Source organism: Lemur catta, chromosome 4 (genome assembly GCF_020740605.2).
Source record: "Lemur catta isolate mLemCat1 chromosome 4, mLemCat1.pri, whole genome shotgun sequence".
NCBI classification, from domain to species: domain Eukaryota; kingdom Metazoa; phylum Chordata; class Mammalia; order Primates; family Lemuridae; genus Lemur; species Lemur catta.
This window is the reverse complement of record NC_059131.1, coordinates 55118183-55135199: the sequence shown is the minus strand read 5'-3', so window position 1 is coordinate 55135199 and position 17017 is coordinate 55118183. Positions and strand designations below refer to the sequence as shown.

General features: G+C 33.6%; 1 protein-coding gene across 4 annotated transcripts in view; it reads right to left on the bottom strand.

Moving 5' to 3' along the window:
• Positions 1-17017, bottom strand: part of ZNF638 (zinc finger protein 638) — a 78321-nt gene that overhangs the window by 12541 nt on the left and 48763 nt on the right. For 2 of the 4 annotated variants that reach the window (XM_045549828.1, XM_045549825.1), the window contains 9 exons: positions 16418-16504; positions 15724-15792; positions 15290-15330; positions 13459-13590; positions 10925-11053; positions 9608-9649; positions 8973-9107; positions 7248-7373; positions 3070-3107 (listed from right to left, as the gene is read on the bottom strand). In XM_045549828.1, coding sequence (XP_045405784.1) covers positions 3070-3107; positions 7248-7373; positions 8973-9107; positions 9608-9649; positions 10925-11053; positions 13459-13590; positions 15290-15330; positions 15724-15792; positions 16418-16504 — 799 coding nt within the window. The remainder of the gene's footprint in view (positions 1-3069; positions 3108-7247; positions 7374-8972; positions 9108-9607; positions 9650-10924; positions 11054-13458; positions 13591-15289; positions 15331-15723; positions 15793-16417; positions 16505-17017) is intronic. The other 2 variants (XM_045549826.1, XM_045549827.1) reach the window with 2 other exon arrangements.

Sequence of the window (17017 nt, the reverse complement as noted above, 5' to 3'; positions counted from 1 at the left end):
GATTTTAAGTATTCCAAATTCGTAGAACAACTCAAAATAAAATTTGTGGCCAAGCACAAATATGACAAACAAAATGAAATGACATTCAAAGTTACAGCAGTTATGTATTATTTCTCAAAACATAAACTTTGTTTTTAAATTAAAAAACTCATTTCCAATAATGAAGAATAAATTCATATTCCTGTCTCATTACTGTAGTGAGTATTAACCTAAAAGGCTTTATAAAATTAGAGCTATATAAAATAAACATCTATGGGGCTAGAAGGATAACAATGGAGATCTTGATTCCTGGCTCAAGGACATACTAAGACTTTCTCCTTTACCATAATTAAAGTTTCTCAATAGTAAAAGTTATTATTTATGCAAAATGAATCACTATGTAGTTCCGTACTTGAAACAGAGAACATGGACCTACTTGGAAAATGGTTTAATTCCAAATTTGTTCTTGGGTGCTGGTCTTTAAAAATTCTAGTGCTTTCTTTACAGAAATCATTTATCAAAAATTAGTATCTGTTTTCTGGCTAATATGGGGGAACTGATCAAGTTAGCTTGGAAAGACAGTTTGAGATGTCAAATAAATGATATTATTAATAGAGTTAAACAATCAGTCTTTTTAAACAAATGAAAACATAGCCATATTCTGGGAAATGGCACAAAAAAGGCTTCCAGTAAGGTATTCAGCATACACGTATCTAATTTTCTACTCCTCTATCCTGCCCCAATATATCATTAATACCATGATTTCAAAACCTTCATAAAAAAGCATACAACAAAAGTTCGACAGGAGAACACAGGTTAACACTGTAAGACAAACATCTTGAGAAACTTAACCTGGGACTTCACAATACTAAAGATTAGTGTTTATTTCAGAGGCCCACTGGGTACTTTCCACATCAATGAATTTGGAAAATTTCATCTAGCATCCTTATTTGGTGCCTGAATCACATGATAAATAAATCCTGTTTACATGTAAAGGGGATGAGTAGTAGCATAATGTGGACTATTAAATTAGGAATGTATCCACATGAGATTTCCTCTAAATAAGAATAATCTATTTTAAGTAGTTTATATTAATTATAAACAAAAGAATCATATTCATGATGAATTGGCAACTGCTAATGCTTTGTTAAACAAATAAACAAACAAAAAACAAGACAGGTAAAGTGACATGCTCCTGTAGTCCCAGCTACTTTAGAGGCTGAGGCAGGAGGATCGCTTGAGCCCAGGAGTTCAAGCCAGCCTGGCCAACATAGCGAGACCCTGTCTCTAGAAAACAACAACAAATAGCATTTTCTCAGTAACCAGTTTACTCTAAAAGAAATGTGAAGTATTCTAGCCACATCCAACATCCTTTTCTCTAATGTCACATGAATCAGAAAAAAACTGAATACAAAATAGGAATTAAGAAGTTATTAGTGCTAGAATTTTAAAAATTAATTTTATGAGGTTGAACAACTGTAAATTAAGAAACATATTTGATTTTAAAAGGTAAGTCTAAACAATGACAATTGCTATTGCTACAGATTACAGCTTTTCTTACAGACCTCAAAAAAACTCTGTAAGGCTGGGCGTGGTGGCTCCCACCTGTAATCCTAGCACTCTGGGAGACCGAGTGCGGGCAGATCATTTGAGCTCAGGAGTTCAAGACCAGCCTGAGCAAGAGCGAGATCCCGTCTCCACTAAAAAAATAGAAAGAAATTAGCTGGACAACTAAAAATATATAGAAAAAATTAGCCGGGCATGGTAGCGCATGCCTGTAGTTCCAGCTACTCGGGAAGCTGAGGCAGTAGGATTGCTTGAGCCCAAGAGTTTGAGGTTGCTATGAGCTAGGCTGATGCCACGGCACTCTAGCCCGGGCAACACAGATTCTGTCTCAAAAAAAAAAATTTGTCAATTATTTAAAATGGATTTTCAGAAGAGTCAATTTACTTACCAGCCACAGAGTTATTGCAGCCAAATTGCATGTCTATGTTGTTACATGTGGAATTATTATTTACTAAGTCCTTTATGGGCTTTTATAATAAACATTGCTGGTGGTACTGTTTCTTAGGCATGTAGATATAATTGATGTGAAGACGTACGACTTTAAAAAGTCTGTGGTGACATACATAGTAAACTATTGCTTAAAGTTACCAATATATTTTCATGTACTCATCTAATAAAGTCTTATTTATAGAATTAATTACTGAGAAGAAAATCTAAAAGACATTGTTTTTCAACCATCTTAAAATTAGTGCATCAAATAAACACTTTCATATTTAAACACTTTCAAACTGCTGTTTCTAACTAATATGCTCTTAGAGCATGGACTAACAAATATAGATGAATTAGAATACAGGAGGGAAAAGAAATATCCTAGATCAGTGATTCACAGTGAAGAGCACTGAAAGCAGGTTATTAATTGGTGGGACAGGGTTGGTGACAAGGAGGGTATCCATCAGAATGAGAAAGTTACTAAGGAAAGGGTGTACTCTATGTAGTCAAAGCAAGGTTGTGAGCCACTACTTCGTGGAGACTCTAAAAACAAGCTTTCATTCTCTGATAATACAAAGCAGTGTACACAATTTTTTTGTGACAAATATCCCTTCTCCCCATCTCAGTTATATTTTTAAAGTATCAAGAGACACATTGAAAATAATTTTTGTTTTATGCTAATGAAATTTTAAAAGATTAAAATTTTACTATTGTGTTTAATTATTTTGGAATAGAATTCCAAAATAGAATTCCAAAATAGAAAAATCTGACAAAGAGAATATAATACTGATCACAGAGTTGAGTTTTTTGAGTTTTAGCAAAACATTTTCTAAAGAAGTCATATTTGTATATTTAATTCAAACTGTGTTTTTATATGCAGTTTTTCTAAATATTCAGTAAATACATGAAGGAGACAGAAACAAAACAAAACCCCTACGTCAAATACAATCAAAAAGAAAAACCACAAGCTCATATATATACAACATAAACATGTAAAACAAGAACTTTATACATGCACAATTACTATAAAATACAGAAATAAAATCCAGTAACTAAATAGGATACAAAAATGTTGGTAAACTTAAGGCAACATACCTTTCTTTTCCTAGTTCAGGGTCTTTTTCAGTTTGCACCTGTAATGTAATCAACATCTTATTAGAGGCTATTCTACTGGATTTAAAATATTTAACCCATCAACACAAGGTTTTTAGTTAAAATCTAAGCTTAAAAAAGAAAAAAAAAAAAAAAGAACACACCTTAAAAATCTGGAAGAACAGCTAGTTTTCAGTATCCACACAGCTATCAGGTTCTAAATTTTTTTTCTCATTAAGTCCCCTAAATTAGGTTATACAGAGTAACTGACATACAGCAATTAATGACAAAAATAAGTTTCCTTAATGTTGATATAAATGAGAAATTCTTTTAACTTTAAAAGCCTGGAAATACCATCTTTTTGCTTAGAATAAAAGCAATAAACTTGAAATATCAACATCTTCCTTGTGGAATTTAAAAAAAGACTTCTATTTACAAGGGAGACCAGCTGACTTTATTAAAAAGCTTCCTATTCAAAACACCTAAAAATGCTGGACAAAATTTAACAATAATCCTTTTAAATATTTATCTGAGCCCTCAAAAAAACAATGTTCCTGGGCCCAAAAATGAAGCTAGACTTAAAAGTCAGTGCCTGTGTACCAAGCACTATCCTAGGCACTTGGGACACAGCAGCAAACAAAATGGCAAAAATATCTGCCCTTTGGAGCTTATACATAAAATAAGAGGCCTTTTCTGTGAATCATGTGTTCTCTGGGTTAAAATTGTCTTTCTAGAAAAATTTTGTCAGACTAAAAATCGAGAATAGTACTTTAAGAAATTGAATAATGTGCCTAGAGAGGATTCCTGGTATAGGTGTTGAAGTCTTCACTGGCGAATCTGGTGGGAAGTCTAGTGTACATCCTAAGAGGCAAAATTAAAGATGATAGTTGATAAGCCCCATTCACAGTGTTTACAAGCAGTTTTCCCATTCAGAAAATAAGCCTGTTAGAGAAGAAAATCCTGTATGATAGCAGAGGAAATCTGTATCAGAAATCTACATTAGCCAACTTGTTCTTTATTCATAAATGAATAAAAGAAAAACAAATGCACAATAATGAACTAGATAAGCATACAAAATTGGCTGAAGGAAGATTTCAGACAACCAAAGAGCTTTTGAAAAACCTCTAAACATCCTCAGAAAAATTCAATAGAATATAGCATCTATAAAGTCAGTATAGTGTTAATTCCAGAAAAATAGAACATTAAAAACTGAAGCAAAGAAATAATAGTAAAAGAAAAACTTTCCTCAGGTGAAAGAACACACTAATCTTTAGATTTTAGAGAAATCACTGAGTACTCACTCTAAGCAGAATGCAAAAAATGAGTCCCAAAACAAGATAAAGCCTTGCTCACTGGACTAGCCATACTGACCCTTCAAAATTCTTGAATCACCAAATATGTCCCTAAAGTCTTTACCTTTGCTAATCTGTCAAAAACCTCTTCTTTTTGATAGAATTCTTAGAGCTTGCTCTCTCTTAACTTCCTTCAGGTCTCTCAGATAACTCTTCTGCAGAGGGGCTATCACTCTAAGTTTACACATCACTCCTAGCCATCATTCTCTCCTTATCTTTTGTTAAAAATAAGATAGAAGGTCTTGCTATGTTGTCCAGGCTGGAGGGCAGTGGCTATTCATAGACGCAATCCCACTACTGATCAGCTTGAGAGTTCTGACCAGCTTTGTTTCCAGTCTGGGCTGGTTCACCCCTCCTTAGACAACCTGGTGGTCCCCTGCTCCTGGGAGGCCACCATATTGATGCCAAACTTAGTGTGGACACCAGATTGGCATAGCACACCAGTCAGCCTCCCAAGCAGCTGGGACTACAAGTGTACCTGGCTCTATCTTTTAATCTTAAAAGTTTTCAAAGAAACAAAACAGGTATGATTAGAATGATCCGTCTACTTAAAAATAAAGGTTGCTAAAAACAATCAAAAGAAAAATCATCTGAGCACAGAATTCTCCACCTAGACAAAGTACCAACAAAGTACTTAAGAGCAAAATAAAGTTAATTTCAAATATGCAAGGATTCAGAAAATGTACTGTCCACACATACTTTCTCAGGTAAAAAATTATTTGAGGACATACTCAAGCAAACAGAAAAGCAATCCAAGAAATGGGAGATACAGAATCCAAGAAACAGTAGAAGTAACTAAAAAAATCAGTGAAAAGAAAACAAAGGTTATTGTAATTGGTCTCCAAAGCAAATGGACATAAATTTATAAGGAGTCAGAAGAATAGCTCTAAGAAGAGAGTAGATTCTATTCAACAAACAGTAACTATGTTACATACATGATCTGAGTAATACAACGAAGACCATCTTTTTTCCCCTCCCTTTCAACACCAACAAAATACAAACCCTAATCTGTATGAGAAAGCCATAATCTAACCAACCAACCAAACAAAAAACAAACAAATATGTAGTACAATTTTAAGAAATGACTGGGATATAAGAACCTAACTATTTTTTCTTTTTTGAGGTAGAGTCTCACTCTGGTAGCCCGGGCTAGAGTGCCATGGTATCAGCCCAGCTCACAGCAAGCTCAAACTCCTGGGCTCAAGTGATCCTCCTGCCTCAACCTCCCGAGTAGCTGGAACTACAGAGGAGTAGCTGGAACTACAGAGGAGTAGCTGGGAATACAGGTGCTCACCACCATGCCTGGGTAATTTTTTTTTGTTTGTTTTTAGTTGCCTGGCTAATTTTTTCTATTTTTTGTAGAGGAGTCTTTTGTAGAGACTCCTGATCTCAAGCAATCCTCCCGCCTTGACCTCCCAGAGTGCTAGGATTGCAGGCATGCACCACTGTGCCCGGCCTAAGAAACTAACTTTTGAATGTGTAAGTTATGGACACATATTACAAATTTATGTGTAGACCCAATCTCATTACTACTTAGTTTTGAAGTTAAGTATTTTCATAATCACGATATCAAAGAGGCAGATACTAGTTTTCAGTATTTAGAAGTACTACATGCTTCATATGTAGACTAAATACAGATACAGAAATAAAGGTTATACTACACCAGGAAGTAATGTTTCAGGCAACAAAAATGGGGGATGTTAGGAGGATAATCTAGAGTTGATAATGAACTCATTTTAAACAGCAGCAAAATAGACACTCAGAACAAAAATGGAGTACAGCTACTTCTTTTTCAATAAACCAAACGTGCTCTCCAACTTAATAAGCTAAAAGAATAAGGCTCTGGGTACGGCTTGGAAAATAAAGTATCAATTCAGACAGACATTTTATAAATTTTCACTTGTTTAATTTTCTTTAAGAATTTTGGACTATTTCTGGAAGAATTTCTATACAGTGTTTACTGTAATTCTGAGTTGAACACAACTAACTAATAATTTGAAAAATATCAATGATAAATTTTTAAAAATGCAATGTTCTGTTGAGAAAAAGCCAAAAACTTTAAACAATTTCCCTAAGATTATCAGGTAAAATAAGCCACTCAAATTTGTGCTTAGATCAGTACCTATCATACTACATTTACTTATAGGTACCCTATTTAATTCAGATTTAGATCATAAAATTTTCTTTTTTCTTCAGCTAGTGCAAGATTTTTGGCAATCTAACAAAAAACATACAGACACCAAATATAAGGCCCTATCATTTCCCTCCTACTACTGGCATACAATGAAACTAATGGAAAGAGAAACCATTTGAGTCTGAATTTAATTCTTTCACAGGTGGACTATTCATAGCCTTCCTGTATAATACGTATTACTGTGAAAGCCAAGAACCTGTAAAATCTTACTTCTTACAAAGAACAGAGTTTATAACAAATATAATTTAAGCAAATAAAAGAATAAACAAATTTCTTTCTATCAAGAGAAAGCCAAAATGGCTTCAAAGTAGCCTCTGCAATTATGTTACACATATGGAGTCACTATACACATGTCAATAAGTACCAGAGTGCATATGTTTCATTTTTCAAAATTACCTCAATTTATTTTCATTTAGACAAGTTTATATTGCTCCAGAAACCATGAATACTAGAACAGTAATTGCACAACAAACTTTAAAAAGAAAGAATATCTAAACACAGAACCAGTTTGACTACTGCCTGAGAATAATTATTGAAATTATCTTAAGAGTACATCTTCTGAGCTTTGGGAGAATGACCTTCATGTTACCTTCATTTCCTAAAAGCAAAAAAACTGACATACAAAAAAATCTTACCTTTGAAGAGTCTATCTTTGGAGATAGCATGCAGGTCAATACATGGTCACCTATGTTCTGCGGATTTTGTTTCAGAAAGCTGTACATTGACTGAGCAGATTCAGGACTATCTAACTGAAGAATCGCCTTTGAAGGAGATAAAAAATTATAAGTAGTTCTTAAAAAAATTAAAAGTAGAATTACCATATAATCCAGCAATTCCACATTTCAATATATGCCCAAAGGGAATGAAACCAGAGACTCGAACATGTATTTGTACACCCTTGTTCATAGGACCATTATTTACAATAGCCAAACAGTGGAAGCAACCCAAAAGTCCCTCAACAGGTAAGTGGATATACAAAATGTGGTATATGTATACAATACTGTATTATTCAGCCTTAAAAAGAAAATTCTGACACATGCTACAACATGGATAAACCTAGAAGACATTATGCTAAGTGAAGTAAGCCAGTCATGAAAAGGCAAATACAATTCCCTGTATATGAGGTACCTAGATAGTAGCTGAATTCATTAAAATAGAAGAATGGTGGTTGACAAGTGCTGTGACGGGGGAAGGGGAAATAGGGAGTTATTGTTAATGGATAGGAAACTTCAGCTGAGAAGAAAAAAGTTCTGGAAATGGATGATGGTGATGGTTGCACAATCTCAATGTGTTTAATGCCACTGAACTGACACTTAGACATGGCTAAAATGGTAAGTTTATGTTTATAAATAATAAAATTTGTATATTTCATCACAATAAAATTTTTTTTAATTTTTAAAAAGTTTCAATATACTTTTCTTTTAGGCTTCAGATATGCAATTACAAAGGTAAGGTTAATCCTTATTTCAAAGTAAACATGAGAAAACAATCCTCAGATGTGGCAAAGGCAAGGCAAAATTGTAGAGGATGGTAGGTATTTGTTAAAATAGAGGATTAAAGATACCTACAGCAAAGGTTTAAAATTCCTATATGCCATCTGTGCTCCATCTTCCATATGTCACACTATTTCTAAAGTACCAAACATGCTCTATTTATCAGTTAGAAATATATCACAGAAATTAATACGTACTTGTTGGTCAATTACATACTTTTAATAAAGTCAATATTGTCAACTTTGATAGGAAATCCCACCTTTCTAGGCAATATACAGCTTACCAAAATCTAATTTTAATGAACATATAGCTCAATTACATATTAAATACAGAAGGCACACTACATGCAAATAGATGAACAATTTTTGGTTCCTTTAAGGAAAGAAGTGAAATTATCAAAGTACGGAATGATTATATTTCTATATAAATAAACAGACCTAACTCTATGTGTTTTATGGCTGGAAGGGACTTAAAGAAATACCTGGTTACACCCTCACCCTTTTCATTTTACAAGTAAGTGTAAACCAAGTTAGCCAAGGTCACAAAGGTAATTAAGGCTGGAGTCAAATGAACTCAGGTCTAAATGTCCCAGTAAGATAATATTCTTTGCACTATATTACCTTTCTCTGTTGTGTAAATTTTATTTCTCCTAAAATCTAGTTGTTCTGAAGACAGATGGAGATAATCTCTTCTTTCCTGTCACAGTCCAAGTGAAAATACCCTAGTCTATCACAATTCTGCTAAGTGGCTAAATAATTTTTGTTGGTGCTTCAGTTCAGAGCTGAATTAAGAGTTGCAGATCACACATAGGGTTCAATTATATAATCTCTATAGAACATACAGCTAAATTAGAAGGAAACGTGTTACCTTGTTTTTATTATTCATGAATACATGGTGATCCACTTTTCCAAACTGAAGTCCAACACAAAGTACACACTGAAGTCCATCTTCAGGTAAATTATCAAGATGTACAAACCGATTGTAAATTTTATCTGTATTTGCCTGTAGTTTTTTTTAAGAGATGACATGGGGGAAGGGGGGAAAAAACCCACAACTGAAGCATCAAACTGTAAAGAACAGATTAATGGTAATTTTACTATTACAAAGGCCAGATGATGTCTTCTCCCCAAGAGTAAGAAAATGGGTGAAGATGATGAGATCTTAATTTTAGATACGAGTAATCAGTAAAATGATATACTAAAGTGAGAGGTGTAATATTTCTACTATCAACATGTTTACTGAAAACATCCTCAGACAGAGCACTGACCTATAGGGCCACTTAATATGCACCCCAATGTCTGGAAAAATTTTTCACACCAGGGACTACCATATCCTTTATTTATTATTTTTACCAAGAAGACCAATCTGACATCTCCACCCACCTTACTACCTTAACATTAGTACTAAGGTTTTCTTTAATTCCTAAAAGGTAAGCAAATAAAACAATCAATGTTTCTATCAATTAAATAAGCATGCAAAAAGCATTTAAATGCAAAACTCACCTCTGGGTCATTTTCTTTAATCAAGGTTGTAAATATAGCTTCCTAAAAAGCCAAAATAGATAAAAGTTCGAAGTATAAGCTCTTTCTCATTCATATACTTACTTAGCATAACCTCTATGAATATGCATTACACGGTATTTCATGAAACGAGAAAGCAAAAATTCTGTTCCTTCAAAAAATCTTTCCCCTCTTCCTAAACAAGTTATGGATGTCCCACCCTGCTCATACAACTTAATTCTTCCTATCCCCTTAAGAACATTAAAGACTAACAAGGCAGTGCCATTTAGGGAAGACACTCAAATTAACATATAATAAAAAATTTAAACAGGAAAAGAATTCAAATTATAAAAGAAAAATTAACTAACCAAAGTAGGGGATAGGGAAGAATAGAGATGCAGGCAAGTAACAAACAGCACAGTGTGTAAGTACACAGTGATTTGGTGCTGTTGAATTATAAAGAAGCCAAGAGTGCCATGAAACAAGAATGTCAAAGCTGGAAGAAGATAACTAATGGAAGGATTTGTGTGCAGGAAACAAACTTGGACTTTATTTGATAGAACTATGGTTCCTAAACTTTATTTTTTCTTCAACACTACTGACATGCATAAAACCATGTCGCCAACTACATCAGATTCGAGTGATTCTCAGTGAAAGGCTTTGTCAAATTACATGCATTTCTATCTTCCTCTAGAGATCCTAATATCTATCCCTCATGCCTCTTAGTCATTGGTAGTAAACATTTATAGGCCACACAAAGACACTGAATGGTTTTTAGTATCAGATAAAGTTGAATTTAAATAAATTTCCATTTAATGTCAATTTCACGGATTTGTGGAGAAAGGACTTGGAGGAGTCAAAACTGAAAGTAGATGGTACAAAGAACTACTCTGATGGTCCAGTAAGAGTCTCTAAGAGATAAAAGCAATGGTGGATGAGATAAGAGAGGTAACAAGTTCCACAAAGTTAACATAGACAAAGACCTAGTGAGGAACCAAATGGGAGAAATGAGAAAAAATTAAAGATAATCCAGTTTAGATGACAGATAATGGCAGTGAGACAAGAACAGAGAGGAGAAGCCTACTTTCAGACAGTATTCAATCTTTCTTTCATCCCAACATACAAGAGGAAAAGGATTCCCTCACTATGAATTCTCCAAGATAGGATGGGCGATTATTGGAGGAACAAAAAAAAACTTTCTCAGTGTCTGACAGAAAAATGTGACCCAAAGAAGAAAACCAGAAAACATAACAGACTACAACAAATCTGATAAAAAATTAAATAAGATGTAGTAAAAATTGTGTTAAGTCTATGATTTACCTCATCTTTTATATTCACGTTTTCAGGAGCCATACTTATGGAGAGTTCATTTCCATCCATCAATACTGGGAAGCAGGTATAAAAGTTTATCATAGAATCTGCAGATTTTCTATTTATTTCTATATATGCCTTTTAAAATAGAAATTATAAGAATGAAAAAGATAAATCTTAAATTATTTTTTCTTGAAAAGAGACTTACAACTAAACTACTTCAGTCAAATAAATTGAACAAATTTAATATTTTTAAGATAAAAAAATGTAGTCCTCAGAAAGGTAAGGCCCACAGACTAAGAATAGTACAACCATAAGCAAGAAACAATGAATAATTGAACTTACAAGGCAATACCAAAGACAGAAACAAGGGACATTCTAGAAACTGACACTAAATTTCATCTTATTCACCACCCTATCCTCAGTACCTAGCACATAGTGGACATCATATTTCTAATGAATTTTTTTGAGGCAGAGTCTCACCCAGGCTAGAGTACAGTGGTACCATCACAGTTCACTGCTACCTCAAACACCTGGGCTCAAGAGATCCTCCTTCCTTGGCCTCCAAAGTAGGTAGGACTACAGGCATATGCCACCACACCCAACTAATTGTTTAATGTTTTGTAGAAATGGGATCTCCCTATACTGTACAGGCTGGTCTCCGACTGCTGGTCTCAAGTGATCTTCCCCTTGGCCTCCTGAAGTCCTAGGATTACAGGTGTGAGCCACCATGCCTAGCCTCTAATGCATATTAACTAATGGATATTTCTTGAGTAAATAAATTTAATGACTGATAAAATATGAGAAATATGAACTAAATAAATGGTAATGATTGTCATTTTGCTATTTTCATAGGTATAAAATTATAGCCCTGTATATTTTGGTTTTAATTTTCATGCCTGGGTAAGTAAAGAGGTTAAACTTTCTGCCATATATTTGATAACTAATGAGGTAGAAACCAATGTCTGTTTACAGTTGTAAGTCTACTTTTAAATGAATTATCTCTTTGCCAATTTATCAAACTTTTAATACGTTGTAGTATAATGTGGATGTGAATCCTGTTTCCCATTTTATGCAAATATTTTTTTAATTTAATTTCCATTTTGTTTTATGTTAATTTTATCTTCACAAATGTTTATTTATATAGTGGAATCTGACATTTTTCCATATAATATCCAGAAAAGTATTAAATCTCTAAATATTTAATAATTCTTCTCTAATCAAAACTGGGCAGACAATAATCTAGGTTTTTTGAGTCTAAACTTGATATTGTATTAATTTGAACTGTTTCTAAATATCCCAAATTTCCCCTATTTCAATGTATTGTCACATAAAATAACTCTCACATTTCTTTTTATTCTTGTCTTTAAACATTACCAATAATCTACTTTTAAAAATATAGCTTTATTGAAATATCGCTGTGATATCATGTCATATCATGTTTAAAAGTATACAATGCAATGGTTTTTAGTATATTTACAGAGCTGTGCAACCATTCAAACAATCTAATTTCAACATGTCAAACTACACATAACTCACTTGTACTCACTCTCCTGTTTCTCAAGTACACTGGCTCCGATTACCAAACATATATAAAGATCTCTAGTGATTGCCAACTCCTTTCTATAATAAGAACATTACTCCCACCATTCTTACGGTGTCATTTCCATTATTTAAACTCTTTCCTGAAATCTTATCTCCTATAAGACACTTTCCAAAAGTTGCTTATTACTAACAATAAATTTTAATTTGTTTTAAACTTACAAAATACATATTTATCACATACTTATAGAAAACTTAGAACATACAGATAAAACTAGATTGTTCTAAGTATTGATGACATCATTATTACTCTGAAAACGGTTACTTCCCATTTGAGTATCACTGGTAAAGAGCAGAAAGAATAAGAAATATAGTAAAAGAGTGATCTATGAAATCTTAAGTCATGCAAAAAGCTCTTTATTAAATACATTAAAGATGTAAAACATTTTCTTTTTTTTTGAGACAGAGTCTTCCTCTATCACCCAGGCTACAGTGCAGTGGTGTCATCAAAGCTCATTGCAACCTCAAACTCCTGAGAGCTCAAGTGATTCTCCTGCCTCAGCCTCCTGAGTAGCTGAGACTATAGGTACCCACCACCATGCCTGCCTGATTTTTAAATTTTTTGTAGAGATGGAGTCTCACTATGTTGCCCAGGCTTTTCTTGAACTCCTGGCCTGAAGCGATCTGTGATTCTCCCGCCTTGGCCACCCAAAGTGCTGGGATTACAGGCTTGAGCCACCGCAACCAGCCAACATTTTCTATTAAACTAAAATTTTGAGTAAAACTTTTGACACATTAGTAAGACATCCCTCCCCATCATTAAAACTATGCCTGATTTGAATACTAAAGGACATCTGTTTTATATTTTAAAAATCCCTTAGCTTAAAACAGTTTAATCACTTTGAGATGCTGCTTTTAAACCTTTTATTTCTAGTTTTGTGAATTTAATATTTTTCAAGTTGTGCTTGCAGAAAATATAAACAGCTATTATCAACTCTTACCTTTTTATGAGATGATAAAATCAAAATATCTTTTAAAGCACCAAATGGCTTTGCTAAATTATAAACTTCTTCTATAGAATATCCTTTATTAGGCAAATTAGAAATAAGTACCACGCACATTTCCTCTGTTTCCTTCAAAACAAATTTAAAAAACTGACATTAAAATTTCTTTAACTGCTTTTGTATTTACTTAAGTTTATACTGCACATCATATGTTATGTTAATACTTAAATTGCATTTAACACTAAGGAAAGTCTGACACTGATAAACTAAGGAGGCTGGTCTGAACCTCAAATTAAAAATGAAACAAAAAAAAGTTCGCAAATCTATACTTGTAAAGTGCACAGAATAATTGCATTTGTACCATCTATCATCTAGTCCAGGTCTATTGGTCTTTTTATCACCCATTTTTTTGTTTGTTTACTTATTTGTTTGTTTGAGACGACAGGGTCTTGCTCTGTTACCCAGGCTAGAAGTGCAGTGGCGTCATTATAGCTCACAGCAACCTCAAACTCCTGGGCTGGAACAATCCTCCTGCCTCAAGCCTTCCTTGTACCTGGGACTACAGGTGTACTACAACCACGCACAACTAAATTTTCTACTTTTTGTAGAGATGTGGTCTCACCCTTGCTCAGGCTGTTCTCAAACTCCTGGCCTCAAGCTATCCTCCTGCCTCAGCCTCCCAAAGTGCTATGATTACAGGCATGAGCAACCACACCCTACCTCACCCCATTGTTCTGAAACACAAGTTCACTTGTCTCTGACCATGACTCACTCCTTCCTTTCATGTTCTGTTGTCATTTCTGTGTCTTGGGATGCTAACATCCCTAAGTTCCAAATCAGAGTGTACCCTTTTATCTTCCTAGATAATCACTTTTAGGCAATATAAAAAGCTCCTAAAGGATCCTTAGCCCACAACTCCATCCCCAATGCCAGTAAGTGCTTTGTTGTCTGCCATCCCTTCTCTCAGATCTATTTTATTCTTCAAGATGACTCTCTCATCAAATGCCTGTTTTTCCTTTTATGTATGTTGAGGAAATTCCTAAAGATGTGGAATAGCAAACTTAGCAATTTTTGACTTTTGTAAAAGAAAAATAAGGTAGAAAGTTATAATTTTCATAAACTAGTTGAGAGTGATTTAAACTAGCACATCAAATATGTTCATAAATGGTTCCTTCTGAAGTGCTTTATGTGAATCTAATATACTCAATTGGTGCTTTAAAATACTCTTCCTAAAATAAGACATATTACTTAGTAATTATTTGAAGAATGGATCTACTAAACAGAAATAAACTTATGCTTAGCACCTAAATGAGCCCAAAATCTAAACCAGTGAAATCTAAATTAAGGAGGTTTTAATATATTCAAGTAACATATAAGCGTAAGACAACAGTATATTAAGTGAACTTTATGCTCTTTAAATAAAAACGGCAAACTCCACTCACTGCTCCAAAAATGCAAAGAACAACCAGTATTCTAAATTTTAACATATCTCCCACTTCCCTCCCAGGGGAAAAAAAAGATAACAAAAAATTCTATTGGTTCTAATTTGACAAACCGTTGTCTACCCAAAACCCATAACATGATGTTCTCAGTGAAAGGTAATCTTCAAAAACACATATGTTTATTGATAATCTGTTCCTAAATTTTTGTTGACATACTCTGTAACTCAAGGTTTTCAAGTGAAATAATGTTTAAAAAGTCACAAATGACTGGGAGTTTTCACCATGCCAAATACTATAAATTTTGTATCAGGGTTTATTAAAAAAAAAAAAAAAAAACTTTTGACAAAATTTCTTAAGCTTTAAAGAAATAAAACATAAAAACTGACCTTGCTTACTGGTTCATTTTCTGTAGCCTCCAAAGCAGCTTCTTAATACAAAATAAAATAAAATCATGCATATATTTTATTCATCAATATCCCACTTTATTCCACAATAAATTAAACAGTAGGTACATGAAAATGTATACAACTGACAAGAGACTAGAGAATTAGCAGGAAATAGCTACGAAAGTGATATTGGCCTTTAAAATAATACATGTAGTTTTATTCTTCCTGAGAGCAAAATTTTAGAATAATCAAGAGATAGGGTGAAGATATGAATAATATTCTTAATTTCACTAAGGTATGACACTGGCATTGAAATAAATATATATGTGTGTGTGTGTGTGTGAGGTACAAAATTAAGTACCTCTTTTCCTGAAATTTTAATTTTCCTTCTACTTTAAACATGAAAGAACAATATAAAATTTCTATTGACCTACCTGAAATAGTTTCTTTTGCACAGTTTTCAGTAGCTTTGACTTCCACACTGGTCTTTATTTCAGACTCTTCTGCATGAAATAGTCTGCTTTAATAGTCTAATAAAACACTAATATAATTAAACTAATAAATCTAAACAGGAACTTAAGCTAGTTTATTTTTGTCATTTCAAGTCTCCTTAGCCTGACTTAAGTCAAATCTCATACAAATTTCTCTTTGAGAAGCAAAACACAGTAATCCCTCTGAGAATTTTTTATTTTATTTTTTTTGAGACAGAGTCTCGCTCTGTTGCCAGGGCTAGAGTGAGTGCCGTGGTGTCAGCCTAGCTCACAGCAACCTCAAACTCCTGGGCTTAAGCTATCCTACTGCCTCAGCCTCCTGAGTAGCTGGGACTAACTATAGGCATGTGCCACCATGTCCGACTAATTTTTTCTGTATATATTTTTAGTTGGCCAGATAATTTCTTTCTATTTTTTTTAGTAGAGATGGGGTCTCGCTCTTGCTCAGGCTGGTCTCAAACTCCTGACCTCAAGCGATCCACCCGCCTTGGCCTCCCAGAGTGCTAGGATTACAGGTGGGAGCCACCACACCCAGCCCCTCTGAGAATTTTTAAGCAAAATTTCAAAATATACCTTTAACGTACACCAAGAGGATCTAAAGAAAATAAAGCACTGAATGACAGCATTTCAAGCTTACCTGGTACAGTCACAGGTTTACTGAAGTCTTTGTTTTTGACATTCCCAGTCTTTTTAGCTTCTAGAGACTTCTTTCCAACAGATTTTACTTTTAAAAGTAGAATGGAACCATTATTCTAAGGGTCTGCTCAATCATTTAACATGTTTCTTATTAATATATTAGTAAATTAGTTTGACTTTATTATAAGAGCAATTATTTTCCATATATTCATTTTTCTGTTTATTTTTAATATCTGTTTACCAATGAGATTAAAAGCAAATTTAAGCCAAGATACAATTTTCTGGTGTTGGCCTTAATTAAGCCACAAGTTTAACACTCATGTGGCAGAAGCACATGATAACACAAAATAATCATATTTTGTAATTTTTGCAAAGGTTTTTTAAAATTAGTCTATCAGAAAAGATAATACTAAAAAGATCATGCTAACTTTAACATGCTACATTTATTCCAAATACTGTTCCATTTCTTTATGAAGAAAATGCATTCTCCTAACATGGAAAGAAGTAATCTTTTAAAAAGTAACAAACATCAGAGGAACTATACAAGCTGGGGAAGGTAACATAAAGTGACAGCTCTAAAAAAAAAAAAAAAGAGGGAAAC